This window comes from Micrasema longulum, unplaced genomic scaffold (genome assembly GCF_059751315.1).
Source record: "Micrasema longulum isolate JH-2025_06_02 unplaced genomic scaffold, ASM5975131v1 h1tg000669l, whole genome shotgun sequence".
Taxonomy (NCBI): Eukaryota; Metazoa; Arthropoda; class Insecta; order Trichoptera; family Brachycentridae; genus Micrasema; species Micrasema longulum.
The window spans coordinates 121,292-139,971 of record NW_028277865.1 but is presented as its reverse complement, the minus strand read 5'-3'; the positions used below and the strand labels follow the sequence as shown (position 1 = coordinate 139,971).

Here is an 18,680-nt window from a genome sequence, read left to right as displayed (position 1 = left end):
ATAAATATGGTATGACATGACCATGAAAAGAAAAGAAAAAGAAAATTAATTTTACTTCGTAGATAAAATTAAAGATACATTTTAACTTCCTATTAGAATACGGACCCAGGTACACAATCTATTGAACTTTTTCAAATATGGTGAATGGTAATTAAGCCTTTAATATAATTATTATTTTATGAAACAGTGCTTTATGATATTCTTGATTTATTTATCCTTTTAAATATTTTACTATTTAATTTGATTCTAAATTATTTTTTTAAATATAAATTATTTAAGTTATAGGATTTTTAGGTTTAATGTTTGTTTCTAAATCTTGAGTTTAAAGTAATGTATGTTTTTTTTTTTTAAATACTTCATCTAAATATGTTAATTTTATTTTATTTTAATTTTATAAACATAAACGGCAAATCTGCCTTTTACATACATTTATAATACATATATGGCTTCATATATTTTTTTTTTTTTTTAAAACATGATTTTCCTTCTACCCAAATTAAAAAAAAAATAAACCTAATAATTATACAAGATTTATATTTCAAAAAATTAAACAGCATATTCAGTATGAAGTTTAAATAATAAAACATTCTACAGTAATACAACAAGAAAATTATAAGTACTGTTACACACAGCTAGGCAAAGTGAACAAAAAACTGTATGTATACATATTATGAAATGCATGAATTAAATATAATTACCATTCACCATCTTTGAAAAAGTTCAAAAGTTTATATGATAAGTTTTGTAAAAGGCAATTTTTCACGTATTTACTGATCAAGATTTTATGCAATTAGAGTACCAATGCAGTGCCTTACACAATGCTGGATACGGAAAGAAAAATTACGATGATTTTATCAACTGTTTTATAATTTGGTATCTATATGTATTAATTTATTATTAAATTGCACGTCACACTGGTGCGTGAACAGTATTGCTCTAAGGAAATAGTTGATTATTTATTTACAAAGTGTGCATTGTCAGTATTCTGCATAAACTCGCTAAGTCAAAAATATAAATTATGAAAAAACATCGACTTATCCCCTTACTTATTATGATGCAGACTGGGCTCGTACTACAATGGGAAGTTACAATAACAGATGTCTACTATTTTATCTACAAAGTAAAATTATGTTTACTGTATGAAAAATAGAATACGTGTAATTTTGTTTTCCTAAACGTGTTTAATTACAGATAGTCGACGAATATAATTCAAACTTCCATGAAAATATGCACATTTTGGTACGCAAATTTCGATTTTACTTTATAGACAGTCAAAGATAACTTCCTATTGTAATCGTGACCCTGATTTAGGGAGAAAAAATAAGAAATTCAATAACAATTTACCGACGAATTTACTTAAAATTTTCATATAAATATCCACATCTTCGTGCATAAATATCGATTTTACGTTATAGACATTCGAAGATAACTCTGTTAACTTTCGATTGTAATTGCCCCCCTGGGCCGCGAATACAAACGCTATCTTCATCGGTACATATCGGGACGGTACAAAATCGATATTTATGTACGAAATACGTACATGTTCAACACCGACAAAGATGTACATTTTTGTACAAATATGCACATTTTTCGCGCCGTAATTAATTAAAACGCATTTCCATAAAACTACGAGTATATCTTAAGTTGTATCTTTGTGAAACTGAGAGATTGCTTAGTTTATTTATTTAGACAAAAAAACATCTGTCTAGCAAGAGAAAATCAATATTTGTTTCGATTTGTACTTTTGTGGATTTGAGGAGTGCTTTTTCAATATGATAGGTAACTTCACTCAAAACCTCATTTTTTTTGTTGTCTCTCTATGGAACTGAGCCATCGATATGAACTAGTGACGTCGTTCAAAGTAGTTCGTTTTTATTAAAATACATTTTAATATTTGTGTGTCCAGTTTCCCGTAGGGCTGATGTTTCTCATTTCAGGTTTCTGACGATGATACTTAAATTTTCATAAAAATATGCACGAAAATACGATTCTACTTAAAATACATGAAGATAAACAATGTTTGCCCAAATTTTTGTAGAAAAGGACTATATTTAACCCCCTTAGAAGCTGTTAATATTAACATATTATAACAGAGATGAAGAACATTTTAGAGAAGGGAATATAGAAGTCTAGGCATCCACATCGCTTATGATCTGTCATTGGCTACTTTACACAATGTGTCACATTCATCATTCTGTCCATATTTGAACATCTATATTTCTTCAATTCTTCCATGTTGACGTCAGCATATGGAACAATAAAAAAAATATAGATGGTCAAATATAGGCAGAATGGTGAATGTTACACTTAAACCAGCCAATGACGGTCACAATCTCTGTGGATGCCTAGACTTCTATATTCCGTTCTCTAAAATGTTCTTCGTCTCTGTTGTAATATGTTCATATAGGAGAAAACTCTGTTAACATCCCATTGTAACTCGGCCCGATAAAAAAAAACATAGGGTGGATTGACTTTTATCATATAATTATTTTTTAAATCATTTTTTGGCAGGTAAACGCTCAAAGCAGTATACCATGAAGCCGATTAAACTCCACTCGATTTAAAAATTAAAAAAAATACCCGCAAGTAAAAACGAATGAAATAAAGTAAATATTAATAAGTATCTACCCACCCTTATTTTACCAGGCGGGTGGCTAGGCATGAAGCATGATGCATGTGACATGGGCCTCTCTCATTTAGGAGGGGATTTTTTCAAAAGAGTGATATTTTTATTTAATTTCTTTTCGCAGAGCACCGATGACATATTATAATTATATGCACGAAGGTCACAATCAACGTTAATAAGTGCATAATTAGGCCACTCTGATGTGAATATTAACTGATGGTTTACAAGACCCAAGCGTATTAGTGTTTTTCACTCAAATCAACTGTTTTTGTCTTTGTCCGGACGGATGTAGACTTCAGTTCTTTGTGTGAACGAAAACCAGAATTCCGGACATGATTCTGGTTCTTTTTCGCTTTCTTTTTATTTTCCTTTCTCAAATTTCAAACAAAATATGTAAATTTGTTTGAAAATTTGAAGTACTCATATAATAATAGAGCCATAGAAAAGTGAAACTGAGATAATAGCTACTACTACTACTACCATCACGCCATTTCCCCGTAGGGGTAGGCAGAGAGAATGGACCGCCACACACGTCTATCCTGGCATACAATCCTAGCCTCTTCCACATTCATACATCTTGTCATACATGCCCCTCGGTTCTGTCTGCTTTTGACATGACCAGACTTAAGATTTTGGTTTATCTGATCATGCCACGTCTTCCTTGGTCGTCCTCGTCTAACGTTGCCGTTCATTTTCGCCATATATACTTGTTTTACCATTCTTTCGTCGTCCATTCGTTCTACGTGACCAAACCATCTCAGAGACCCTTTCTTAATCTTATCAATTATACTTGTCTCAGATTTACACTCTCGCCTGATTTCATCATTCGTAACCCTGTCATACATTGATTTCCCACACATTCGTCTAAGAGATCGCATTTCAACCGCGTTCATTAATTAGGCTTTCATCCTTCCTCTGCCAGTTCCATGTTTCACTTTCATACATAAGTGTTGGGACTAAAACTCCGTTGGCACTGCCAGTTTAGATTGACATATTTTTATTAGAAATTACTGTGCTTAGTGCTCCATTTATTTTGTTGCCCGCATTCACTCTTCTTTCAACATCTTTTTCTACTCTTCCATCTCTTGAAAACATGCTTCCCAGATACACAAATTCTTCTACTTGCTCGAGACATTCGTTGTTTACATTTATTATGCAGTCAGTAACCTCACTATCCCTTTCAAATACCATCACTTTTGACTTACTTTCGTTCATCGCCAATTGGCTCTCCAGGCATACATCATACATTCTAGAGACTATTTGCTGCAAATCAGCCTTGCTGCTTGCTAACAGAGCTGCATTGTCAGCATACAACAAGCAGCTTACTAAAAAATTATCCATTTTTGCTCTAATACCCATACATTCTATCTCTTTCATACAGTTGTCCATGTATAGATTAAACAACCATGGTGACATTACACATCCCTGTTTCACGCCTTTTGAGATCGCAAACCAAGATGTAAATCCCCCATTAACTCTTATACACGCTGAACTCTCCTCATAGAGAGACGATACTTTTGTGAAAAGAGTAACCAATAAAATCTTCACAACATTTTGAATGTTTTTGACTCTGATAAATCATAAATAAACAATGAATACATTATTTTTTTTATATATTACAAACAAGAATCTAATTTTGTATTTAACCAGCTTTAATGATTTTTCAAGTACCCTAAGATTTTGCTAGTGCTGTAGGTGTTTTATGCAAATTGAGAAATGCCGTTTTTGTGATCGGTATCATTTTCAGAAGGTGTTGGAGGTGGGACAAATTGATCAATGTTAATTGATCGAATAAAAAAATAATTCATTTAATGTTGTTCATGAAAAAAGTATAAATGTCTCATTTTTTGGTGAATAATTGTGTTAAACACACTATAATAGGCTTGTTTTTGCGTTTTTTATATCAATTTTCGGAAACAGAGTTTCATGATTCCGTGAAATAACTGATAAAATCGATTTGACCAGTGATCAGTAATTTCCCATCACGAATAAAATTAGTTTGACAGCTGTCATTCTAATCAAGCCATATTTTAAGGACTATAGCATATCTTTATTTCTCGTGTTAAACCTATGGAAATCTCTGTTCCTCTTAAAATCATCATGTTTTTATGTACACACATCAAGTTTTTATAAATGTATTAACATGTGACTGTCAATATATTGATTTCTTTAAACTTATCTCTAAGCGATTCTCTGGAATTCATATTGTAAATTGCTCGAACAGCTCTCTTCTCCAGCACAAAAACAGAGTCAATATCTGCAGCATTTCCTCTCAGCTTTATACCGTGAGACGTAACGCTGCGGAAGTAGCTGAAATAGACCAACTTAGCTGTTTCTACATCAGTAAGATGTCGAATATTTTTAACAGCGTAGACTGTCTGCAAACTAAGTCTGCTCGATAAACCAGATGTATGTGGACCCCACTGAAGCTTAGAATCGAATTTTATGCCCAAAAATACCGTAGTATTCACAAAAATTGGGACCGGACTCCATTCAGTCAATCGAAAATTCGGATAATGGGATTTTTTTTACGTAAAAAGGGTATATTTTAATAATTTACTGTATTTATTTATTCATATTTTTTCTCTTACAAACTATAATTAATAAAAAAAAAAAATGTGACCTTACTGGGGTTACCTTTGCCGAGGACACTTAACAATACATATATCTACCCACCCTTATCTCTGTAAGCTTTTTAACTTCACAAACATCAACAGATGAAAGAATTGAAGGAATATAGATGTTCAAATATAGGCAGAATGGTGAATGTTACACAGTGTGTAAAGTGGCCACTTAAACGTGGCACATAAGCCCTGTAGATGCCTAGACTTCTATATTACCTTCTCTTAAATGTTCTTCATCTCTGTTGTAATATGTTAATATAAACAGCTCCTCAGGGAGTTGAATCCAGTTCTTGTCTACAAAAATTTGGACAAACTCAAAATATTATTGATATATACATATATTTTTAATTTTGCATTTGAGAATAAACAAAGAAAACTATTATATTACAACAGAGATGAAGAACATTTAAGAAAAGGTAATATAGAAGTCTAGGCATCTACAGGGCTTATGACCTGTCAATGGCTGGTTAAGTGGCTTTAAGTTAAGTTTAAAGTAAGAAAAAGTTTTTAAAAAAAAAGTTAAGTTAAGTTAAGTTTAAAAAAGTTAAGTTAAAAGTTTTAAGTTAAGTTTAAAGTAAAAAAAAAGTGTTTAAGTAAGTAAAGTTAAGTTTAAGGCTTTAAGGTTTAAGTGGTTTAAGTGGCTAGTTTAAGTGGAGTTGAATCCAGTCCTTTTCTACAAAAATTTGGACAAACTCAAAATATTGTAAAAGAAAACTAACTTAATTAACAAAATGTTCAGACAGTTTTAAACACTACGTATTTATGTTTTCAATTCATTCATGTACATCTATATTATGTATGTAAACAATGGGAGAAATGGCTATTTTTAAAGAAAAAGAGCTTTTAATTAATTAAATGAAAAGGCAACACTTTAACATGTTAAGCGTAGTTTTTTAAAAACCACTGAACTTCCTCTCGGCTTCATCTTGAACTTCTTGTCGGCCTCGTGGTGTAGTGGTCAGCGCGCTTGCGTACCATGCAAGAGGTCGTGGTGTGAAAGGGGCCATCCATGCGCTATCACGCAGTGGGCTCGTGGTTTGCACGTGCTCAGCGGTCCAGCCTCCGTGAGTGCACGGCGGTCGTTTGCATGAGAAATATCGACTTGCAATATGCGTGAGTTACTCGAGTTACGCACTATGGGCTGTGGGTAACATTCAATATGGAATATTGAATTTCCGTTCTAGTTACCAATAATATACATTTATAAATAAAAAGTATGGCTGGATTTTCACACCAAGGAGACATTTTTTTGTATACTAAAAATCAACATATTTCAAGTAAAATATAGACAAAAAAAACACAAAGATATTTATTTATTTATATGTTTTTTTTTTCCACCAACGTGAAATAATAAATGAATAAATAAATGAATAATAATAATTTATTTATTTTTATTTATTAAGGAAAAACAACAGTTGTTATATAAGAACACAAAATATAAAAAATAGTAAATACATCCAGTTAAAGTTTTTCACAAATATAATGAGAGAACATGTTACACAGTAAAGAGAAAAATAATACTAATGTATTAATATAATGTATAATATAATTATAAGACGTGAGAAAAAAAGAGCTCTTAAGAAGGTTAAGGGGAGAAATGGAGGAGAGGGATTTTCATAATATAGTTGACCAATTCAAAATTTTGATATTATAATAAAATAAACATAATTAAAGGAACATAAACTTATTACACACTGACAAATGTTTTATTTTACTGTGTTTCAAAAAGTTTTTCTTTTGAAGTCACAAAATTATTTATTAAAAATATCTAAATAGGGACAAAGTAAATTGAATTTGGAGCAGCTACGATAAATAAACGAGTTTTGAACATATTTTTTTTAATTAGAAAAAAAATGAACTTGTCGTGTTGACTTTACGGGACAATTGATTGAAATACGCCCCAAGAGATATGGAATCGATAAAATTGTTTAAAATTTTGAAGAGGAAAGACAGATCAGAAATGTTTCTACGTTTAGTAAGTGAAGTTAAACTATGAAAGGAAGAAGAGTCTTCATACGAGTCAAAATATGTAAGAGATTTACTATCTAGAAGTTTAAGGAATCTATTCTGTATTTTATCTAGTTGTGATATATAAATTGTATATCGAGGATTCCAAACAACAGATGCAAACTCAAGATGGCTGCGAACGTCATTATATAAGATTTTGAGGGATGCGGTTGTTTTGAATGGTCGAGTGGTGCGTATAATAAAGCCCAGATTTCTGTAAGCCTTATTTATAGACGCCTGAATATGGGAATCAAATAAGAGTTTTTCATCCATAATCACACCTAAATCTCTCGGCTCGTTTTTCCGGACAAGACAATTACCGTTAATTTCATAATTGAAAATAATTTTATTTATGTTTCTAGTGAACGAAATGACGGAACAATAATAATGCTGATAAAATGAATGCGGCTAAATTGGATTAATATTTAAGTTCATATTGTTTAATCCGAATATTATATTCCGAGAATTCAATTCAACCAAATGATTTAATGTGTGAGAAGTCAGTTGTTGTATGAACCATGTACCCATGCCCAGTACATACGAGAACCGTGTGTCACATCGTCACATGATTCATTACATTGCGCAGTAAAGTAGGGTTAATTTACCCACTCTAGGGCCATGCAAACAAAACAAACCATAACGCCGTTTCAGATAGAGAGGACAGAACGCCACGTCACTCTATCTTTGCGTACATATCTCGCTTCCTCTACATTCATACATCTTCTCATGCACGCACGACGATTATTCCTACTTTCGAGTATTTTATCGACTTGATCGTGCCATGTCTTTCTCGGTCTTCCTCATTTTTCATTCGCATCGTAGATCCTTTTAGCAGTTCTTTCGCTGTCCTATCGCTCTACATGTCCAAACCAACTCGGCACCCCTTTCTTGATTCTGTCCATAATGCATGTCTCAGCCTTACACATTTCACGGATCTCGACATTTGTGCACCTATCATACATCGTTTTACCACGCATTCGCCTGAGGGATCGTATTTCAACAGCATTTAACCTACTTTCATAATTATTTTTCCAATTTCATACTTCGCTCCCATACGTTAGAGTTGGCACTAGAACTCCATTATGAACTCCATTGTGAGCTATCTTAAATTAAGTTAAAGGCCTTTCATCGTAATACTTAGCCGAAGGGGCGTAATATTTCAAAGTACATTTAATAGGGTCACAATGGGGAAGTTCGGTGTCTTTTCAATTAATTTTTAAGCAAAAAATAAAAATATTTTTTTACATCGTATTTTCACAGCGCTGATTTTTTATGTTGTATTTTTGAAATAACTCCGCGTGTGACGTCAGAGTTTCTTCTCTGTCAGTTCTTCCGATTGGTGCGTTTACGGTAAGCAAACCGGATATTCTTTACAGCTCTCCTATCATTGGTTGGTTCAACAATTCAATGCTCTAATTTTTACCGCGCGCAAGAAAGCATTTTTTGTATCTAATTTCCCGTAGGGCTGAATTTCCTCATTCGTCGATTTAGTTCGATTTGTCCAACAGACCATTTTTAACGAAATTGATTTGAGTGTACAGGAGTTCTAAGAAATCCTTTATTTATCAATTTCAAATGAAAAATGTATTTTGAAAAAAAATGTTTAATGGGTTTTTAACGAATTTTGTCTTAAGTTAAATTTATGCCTATTTGTGTTGTGATTTGTATTTTGGTCTGTTGGACAAAAACTAACTAAAGCGACGAATTGTCGGCCTCGTGGTTTAGTGGTCAGCGCGTTTGCAAGAGGTCTTGGATTCGATTCCCGACATGATTGCATGGAACTATTTGACGTCGAGAACCCGATGCCTTGTAAAGCAGGCAAGCGTCGTTAAGGCTCTCAGGAGGCGTCCGCAGCACACAACCGTATCGCCTCCGCTTGATGACAGTTGTCACCGAAGTTTGCTGCGTTCGTTCTCTTATTACTTCATTTCTTACAAAGTCGAACCACCGCACACCCCAGATTCTTCTGAGACACCTATTCTCAAAATTTAGAATTTTGCTGTTTTGGGCCCATGTCACGATTTGCATCCGTAGAGTAGAATAGGTGTTATGCTGGCGTTGTATAGGCGGCATTTGGTTTTCACTGAGTAAAAAAACGATCTCCAGACAGCCTTCATACATACGCACTCCTAGTTCTTTTTTGAAGCTGCCATTTTCCGTATTACATGCTCCCAGGTATTTGAAACTCTCGACCCTTTGGATGGCTTGGTTTGACATAATTATTAGTAATTTCAAATGATTAGTAATTTCAAATTAGTACGTATATAACGTGCTTGCAACGCTTTCTCTTTTCCCTGGAGAGCGTTCAGAATAGCACAAAAGAAATCGATTTCTGTTTTTTTTTTTTTTAATATTTTTTTAGTCATGTGATTTCAAGTATATGTGACCCCGTTCGCCATTGCCTACCGCGTCATGGTGCGCGGCTCTGTGATGGCGTCTCAGGAACCTGTAGCGCTCAGCATCATAATTAGTATAATTGTCGGTTTTAAGTATCGCCATTTGTGTTTTTTGTTGTCACTACTGTTCGCAAACACAATGTGAGCACGCTTCGCGGTTCATAGATCAACAAAGATAAACAAACGATCAAAAATACATCATTCGTTGAGAGGAAACGCGGTCTGAATTTTCTTCGTACGAACGTATTCCCGTATTTTCTACCTGGATTTTGGCACTAGAACAATGACTTTTTTAAACACTATTGACATTCTTTAGGTATGGCACTAATATTAGGCTACTTTTTTTAATATTCGGTATTCGGTCGAAGGTGGTTCGATCTCAAAACTAACATTGAACTCCTATAACGAGCGTCTTGAGGATGCGGCGGTAGACCTGGCTTGCACACGTGGTACGCGTGCCTTAGAAGAACCTATAGTCCTTAAAATATAGCTTGATTAAAATGACAGCCGCCAAACTACTGTCTCTAGTGATGAGAAATTACTGATCACTGATCACTGATCATGAACCGATTAAATCGATTTTATCAGTTTTTTTCGTGCAAACATTTAACCCTGTTTTCGAAAATTGATATAAAAAACGCAAAAACAAGCCTATTATAAAATGTTTATGACAATTATACACTAAAAAATAAGACATTTTTTCATGAACAACAACAAATGATTTTTTTTTTATTCGATCGATTTACATTGATCAATTTGTCCCATCTCTTACATTTTTGCAAAATGACGTAACCTTGTAAGAACGTCGTTAATAATTAGGTTTATTTTAGTTTTAAAGCTGATTTTATATAATTATGTCGATTTATATTTAATTTCATTTTTTTAATTTTCCTTTATTAAGAAAACATACAGTCATACATCAATAGTATTAAAAACAACGGTTTTCTAACATAAAAAGACCAATTAAGTTTTTATTAATTATGCCAATGATTCAAACTACAAACCACTAAATGCGACAAAAAAAATAAATAAAAAAGAAACTCAAATGAGAAAATAACAATTGTTAACATATGTCAAGCATTGTATTAAAAAAATAAATTTACATGCCAGATATGAATGATTTTTTGTGTGTCAATACACACCTTAGACGTCACTACAAAGTTCTGTCGTCACTTTTGCTGACAACTGTCATTCTAATCAAATACTTGAAGGACTATAAACCCAAGTTGTCTGTTCTTTAAACCTGCGGGCTCACGCCGTCCTGGAAGGCCGTCGATGACGATCTTTCGACTTTATTCGGCGGAACTAAGGGGCGCTGGATTGACGTGGGAGAAGGCGACTGGCGAGAGTGCTGGCTGGCGACAACTGGCGATGTCCAGTTGCTTTGGAGCGGATGTGGAAAAGAAGAAAAAAAGTCGGTCGAATACTGCGTAACAGTCAGCCGAATACCGACACATAAAAATAAAAAAAACGAACATATTGCTTAAAAATGTATCTATTTTAATCACAATTTATTAGTTTTAGTAAGTAAGTTGTGTTTTTTTTTTTTAATTAAAAACTTTTATTGGCATAAAAAACAATACCTACAATAAAAAAATGAAACACTTAAGGTTGAACTTGCCAAAAAAGAGACTGGCTCTTGTATTTGTCAAGTTAACAAAATAATATAAAAAAGAAACAAAAAATGCAAAACAAAATACTACAATAAATAAATAATTAAATAATTCAAAAAATTTAGAAAATTTAACACTTTTAAAAATATGAATTAAAACTCAAAATTTATGAATTGATATGACAGGCACATATTATACATACATTTTTTTCAGCATTTGTTGGTAGCAAACGATTGCGCTTTTTCTCATAAATCAAAACTCGCGAGATCTTGTTACACAGCAAATACATTCATATTTAAAAACCAAAATTTATTTACAAGTAATTCAAATAGATCAAGTCAAAGAAGGAATCGAGTGTTAGATATAACACATTGCAAAACGAGGCTCGCACAGAGACATGCTTATTTTATAGGCCCAAAATTTTTGAATTCTTTTTTTACTGATAATATTTCATTGATTCCAAACTTTCAAAATTTTCCTTCTTTTAAAAAACACGCACTATCCTGGATTCAAACTAAAGATATGAACTCTTTTTTTTCTATGATATATTTTGTTGCCCTTTAATAATAAGGAATATTTTTGTGTTTTTTAAAAATATTTTTTAATTACTTTAAAAAAAAAATACCATATTATCTTTTACAGAATACTTTATTTTTTCTTTATGTTATACGAAATTATTATAACTGTCCATTATTTACTTTAGGAGCAAAAATTCTTAAACATTCTCTTGTATACCCACGAACAGGCCATGCCTTTGTGGGATTTTTTGTTTACTATTTTTCTATTAAAATGTACTTCATTGATATGTAATTATGCTTTATTTTTTTAATACTCTGTTTTATCATCATGTTTATTGTAAAAAATAACCTTTCCGCACCTAATGGTGCATAGGGCACTGCATTGATAGACCAATCGCAGCGTAACTTGATCATTTTTGTTACATGAAGGTGAGATGATCAGTCTTACGCTTCAGATGCCAGTCTAGAGACTATGAAATATTCTAGTGTAAAAACACCTTTTTAAATAAATATTTCATGTCAAACGTGTCGGGAATCGAACCCGAGACCTCTTGCATGATAGATAAACGTGCTGACCACTACACCACGAGGCCGACACAGCAAACACACAGCCAGCTTATTATCTTCACTACTAATATCATAATATTCCCAAATAGTCGTTTTATGATTAAATGGTGCCATGATGTACAATGAACAAATAATTAGTAATAATTATAACTAATAAGGACTGTTAGTAACACAATGTGATGTAATAATGAACAAACGCGGGTCGCGACATGTTCTACTCGCAAATGAAACAGATGCGCCCGCCCCGTCACCCCCGCACGCACCGCAATGAGACATGTCGTAACCGTCGCGCGCGAAATGCGCACATTTTCTACCAAACATTCGGCCGCGGCCAAATCACTGTTCGTGACATCTCTAATATCTACCATTAGCGTATCCCTATCGTTTTATTTGATTAATTGTATTTGTCGGCCTCGTGGCGTAGGGGTCAGCGCGTTTGCCTACCATGCAAAAAGTCTCGGGTTCGATTCCCGACATGGTTCACATGAAATATTTAATTAAAAAAATGTTTTTACACTTTTTACCATGCGAATGTTGATGATGGATGCAGAAATAGAGGAAGACCGAGAAAGACATGGCATGACCAAATCCGAAAAATACTTGAAGATGGACGTGTTAAAAGTCGGAATATTATAGGTACACAGATGTCGAGATCCGTGAAGTGTGTAAGGCTGAGACATGCATTATGGACAGAATCAAGAAAGGGGTGCCGCGTTGATTTGGACATGTAGAGCGAATGGACAGCGACAGAACGGCTAAAAGGATATGCGATGCGAATGATGATGGATGCAGAAAACGAGGAAGACCGAGAAAGACGTGGCGCGATCAAGTCCATCAAATACTTGATGATGGACATGTCAAAAGTAGGAATAATCGGCGCGCGTGCATGAGGAGATGTGTGAATGTAGAGAAATAGTATGCATAGAAATAGTGATGTGGCGTTCTATCCTCTCTGCCTACCCTACTACTACTACTACCATCACGCCATTTCCCCGTAGGGGTAGGCAGAGAAAATGGACCGCCACACACGTCTATCCTGGCATACAATCCTAGCCTCTTCCACATTCATACATCTTACCTGCCTACCCTAACGGGGAAAAGGCGTGATGGTTTGTTTGTGTTTTGTTTTTACTCTAGAATATTATTTCATAGTTCCTGGACTGGTACATGAAGCGTAAGACCGATCATCTTACATTCATGTAACAAAAATTATCAAGATACGCTGCGATTGGTGTATAGAAATATAGATCTTTGCGCTGTGCGGTTCGTAGATATTAAAATCTTCAATCTAAAATGTAAAAAATAAGTTAGGAGCATAAATGTTTGTTTTATTCATCGATCTACCAGGGTTGCATTCGAAGAGAATGCATTTACAAAAAAATGGAAAGATGATGTTTTTTTGTGTATAAAAAAAGTTTGTTTTTGAATGTTTACAAACGGCATTTGTTTTTTGTGGATCTCAATCAGATTCTTTCCTAAAGTTCCTTATAATTTCTACCCATTTGTTTCTTTTTGCTAGATTTTTGGTAATACTAAAATAATATTAGATTAACAATATTTTGAGTTTGTCCAAATTTTTGTAGACAAGGACTGGATTCAACTCCCTGGGGAGCTGTTAACATTTCAGGCGTTGCCTAGTATGTTGGTGAAATAATTCAATTAGATGAATCTCACCCGCATAAATAAAGGTTTCAGCTCTTTAACTTCACAAACATCAACAGATGAAAGAATTGAAGTAATATAGATGTTCAAATATGGGCAGAATGGTGAATGTTACACAGTGTGTAAAGTGGCCACTTCAACCAGCCAATGACAGGTCATAAGCCCTGTAGATGCCTTGACTTCTATATTACCTTCTTTAAAATGTTCTTCATCTCTGTTGTAATATGTTAATGTTAACAGCTCCCCAGGGAGTTGAATCCAGTCCTTGTCTACAAAAATTTGGACAAACTCAAAATATTGTTGATAAATCCACCTGGTCCATGAAAAAGTATAGAAATTGAAAAAATTAAAATTTCAGGCGTTGCCTAGTATGTAGGTGAAATAATTAAATTAGATGAATCTCACCCGCATAAATAAAGGTTTCAGCTCTTTAACTTCACAAACATCAACCAGCCAATGACAGGTCATAAGCCCTGTAGATGCCTTGACTTCTATATTACCTTCTTTAAAATGTTCTTCATCTCTGTTGTAATATGTTAATATTAGATTCAAAACATTTTTAAAAATCGTATTCCTACAATAAGTACACCCCTGTTGGTGAGAAGACCGGAGTTTGACGTTTGCAAAAAGAATGCCATATTTGAAAAAAATATTATTTTTATGTTTTGAAATTCAACCATAAACAAGTACCTAGGTACCTACTTAAATTCAATATTTGAAAATCATCAATTTTAAGTTTTGGAATTTTATCACAAACAAGTATCTAGGTACCTACTTATCAATGAAAAGTCTTTTGCCAACGTTCGGGCAGGACAACGTCTGTCAGGTCCGCTAGTTCCTTATACAGGGTGTTCTTTAAACCCTGTCACATCCGAAACCATAATGGTTAGTATGGGCAAGAAGACACATTAGCATATTTAAAAAATATTTAGAATGAATTTTTTTTTTAAAATAAAATATTTAAAAAAAACAAATGGTTGCTGACTTCTGCAGGGGATAAGCGAGGGGGGCGTGGCCGCGTGGTTGACAGTGTATCGGACTCCCTCTCCCCACTCCTCGTTTCTCCCCTGCAGAAGTAAGCAACCAGCTGTTTTATTTGATATTTAATTTTTGTAAATTTTATTCGTTCTCAAAATTTATTTTAATGTGCCAATATGTCTTCTTGCTCATACTGATCACCGTGGTTTCGGATGTGACAGGGTTTAAAGAACACCCTGTATAGTTTAAACTGTCGTCGCTTTATTGTAGTGTAATTTAGTGAATACATATTATTGGATGGCAGGCCCTAATTTTTTTTAAATATTGTGTACATAACCTATACATCTGTTTGTATTCGAAATAAATCAAATAAACAAACTTAGTAACTATGGGTATGTGTAAGGTCTATGTATCATGTACATGTCAATGATCGGACTATTTTGATTGGTGTAATTATGCGCGAAGTGGTCTGTACGAAGAACGATTGGAGATATGGAGATCCCCCTGTATTGGATAATGATACCATCTGTGTGCCGACAGTGATAGAGAGACTAATGCCTTAATGACTCGAAATGTGAATCAAAACGGCAACGTGCATATGAATACTAATTTACTAACCGAACTCCGTTTGGTCCTGTGCGTGGTAGGATTTAAGAATGAATGAGAAGGTTCAGTGGTTTAAAAAAAAAACAAAAAAATAAAGACACCAAAATAACCTAATAGAGTCGCCCATACGGAGAAAAACCATTATATGATTATTGACAACGAAGTTATTTTTTAAATATTTATTTTGAATGTTGAAATAGGGCACACATATACATATTCTTATGTGTGATCTAATAAAAACAACTTACATATATTAAATAAAATAAATAAAACGGCTTTGTTTTTTACCACATTTTTTTTTCCACCGACCGGTTTCAAAGCAAACAAGCTTCTCCTTCAAGGTTTACGTAACTAATGAATTATTTCCTATTTTATTTTATCCAAGTTTACTAAATACTACACGTGAAGCTAATAAATCAAGTCTTGTTTTCCTAAAAGGGTGGTTATTTGAGATGCATATTTTCGAAACTAGACAGGAGTGGACTAAAAGAAATATAGTTTATTTGGTTATTAATGATTTTTTTCTTATTATGAATTGCCTTTTTAATTTGTTAAGAATTCCAAGTTGCCTAATTTTAATATTTTGTTTTCTACATGAAGTACTTTAAATCCAGTGTCTTTATTTAAATTATGATTATCGTCTATTACTACTTTTTTATTATAATGAATAACCACAACGTTAGTGCTTCAAATATAAAAAATTATACATTTATCTAACTTATAAGTTATTTGACACATATTTCATAACCATCTGTTTAATTTATTTTTTTTATCAATGATGTTTTTCCCATTTCATAATATTTTTTTACTGCCTTATATAAAATAGAATTTTGTGACTTCGCCTTTTTCTAATAGGGAGTCTGAGTTGGTTACAGATTACAGCAATACTGCGGGCCGTAGGTACTTGGGTTGATAATTGCAAGCGCTAACAGAAACCGTCTGTTACCCGTTACACGTTTGTTGTCAAACTAAAAACCAAACCAAAAATTTGGAACGCTTTTGTTCTATGCAATAGAGCTTAAGGGTTTCTCTACAGAATTATTACTCTGAGCACTAAGCCAATTTTTTATATTTTTATGTATCTATATTTAAATAACTCCGCCCGCGACGTCACGAGTGCAAGTCAGTGAGTTTTCCTGACATTTGAAAAGATAACCCCCTACGTATGAAAACACGCTAAACATGGCTTCCCGGAAACCGGAAATCCATCATGACACATAATTGATTGGCTATTCTTACAGCTGTTGACCAGAATCTGCGACGTTCCAAAGTATCTAATTTTTTTTTTTTAATTTTCGAAAAAACATTCCTTACAATTAATTAAATTACCGCGTGTAAGAAAACACTTTTTGCATCCAATTTCCCATAGCACCGAACTTCTTAATTGATAAATAAGCTGAAACATTTATTTATGCGGGTAAGATTCATCTAATTGAATTATTTCACCTACATACTAGGCAACGCCTGAATTTTTGTTTTCTCCAATTTCTTTTATCAACAATATTTTGAGTTTGTTCAAACTTTTGTAGACAAGGACTGGATTCAATTCCCAATATCCAACAATAGTCCTATTGAGTAAGGAAGTTCTTTTTTTATATTTTTATATACACACTAAAATTACCTAATAGAGTTGCCCATACGGAGGAAAACCATTATATGATTATTGGCCAGGAAGCTATTTTTTTCACCCCATTAATTAAAAAAAAAAAAAAGTTATTTTTTTAAATATTTATTTTGAATGTTGAAATAGGGCACACATGCATACATATTCTTATGTGTTCAAAGTAGCTAATTTTTATTTAAACATTTAAAAAAAAAATACGTACAATTAAATGTTCTAATTTTTACCGCGTGTAAGAAAACATTTTTTGCATCCAATTTCCCATAGCACTGAACTTCTTCATTGTTAAATAAATAAATGTATTTTTTGTTTTTTTCCAGAAGACAGTAGCACGTGCAGCCCCAGTGAGTACCGCTGCGATGATGGGAGTTGTATAGGCCGCTGGCAATGCGCCTCTACAAGCCAATGCGCCGATTTATGCAGTAAGTCAATATTCATATAATATATATATATATTTACTATCTTTATATGTATAATTCCTCTGTACATGTGATGTCACTGAACGCCTTCTAAACGGCTTAACCGATTTACGTGCGGTTTTTAGAGAAATATAGATCTTTGCACTGTGCGTGTTCGTAGATATTAAAATCTTCAATCCAATGTGTAAAAAAGACGTAAAGAGCATAAATGTTTTATTTATCGATCTACCAGGGTTGCATTCGAGGAGAATGCATTTGCGAAAAAATGGAAAGATGTTGTTTTTTTGTGTATAAAAAAAGTTTGTTTTTGAATATTTACATACATCATTGGTTTTTTGTGGATCTCAATCAGATTCTTTCCTTAAACTCCTTAAAATTTCTACCCATTTATTTATTTTTATTGGATTTTTGGTAACACTAAAATAATAATAAATTCAATATATTTAAAAAATCGTATTCCCACATAAATACATCCTTCTGTTGGTGAGAAGACTAGAGTTTGACGTTTGCAAAAAGAATGCCATATTGGAAAAAATATTTTCTTTATGTTATGGAATTCAACCATAAACAAGTACCTACTTAAATGTAATATTTTAATATTAACAATTTTTAGTTACCTAGGTACCTACTTATCAATAAAAAGTCTTTTTCCAAGGCAAGCTAACGTTCTGGCAGGACAACGTCTGTCGGGTCAGCTAGTTATTATATATTTTTTTAGCAAGCAGCTTAAAGCTGATATGCTTAAAACTATTTTTAACTTTTCCGAAACAAATCTAGTCAATTTTTGAACCCATCGAAACTACACATTGAGATCAGCTCCTGTGGCAGCTTGTTCCAACCATCAACAACCCTGTTGCTCAGGAAATGCTTCCGTGGATTTATATTAAATCTCGTTTTCTCCAGCCTGAGACTGTGGCCTCGAAGACGAGCATCGTGTTTAAGCGTGAACATGGGATATTGCTGCCAAATTCGGGCAGCTTTAGTGACCGTTGAGTATCGCGTATGTCTCTATCAGGTCACCCCTTTCTCGCCGTTCCTTCCTG

The 18,680-nt window shown here is 33.4% G+C and overlaps 1 protein-coding gene across 1 annotated transcript in view; it reads left to right on the top strand.

Moving 5' to 3' along the window:
* The window catches only part of LRP1 (LDL receptor protein 1), a gene marked incomplete at its 3' end in the record, with an annotated part of 184,689 nt that overhangs the window by 44,823 nt on the left and 121,186 nt on the right, over window positions 1-18,680 (top strand). Inside the window, exon 2 of the mRNA XM_088229426.1 lies at window positions 17,539-17,640. Within this exon, the coding sequence (XP_088085552.1) occupies window positions 17,539-17,640 (102 nt within the window). The remainder of the gene's footprint in view (window positions 1-17,538; window positions 17,641-18,680) is intronic.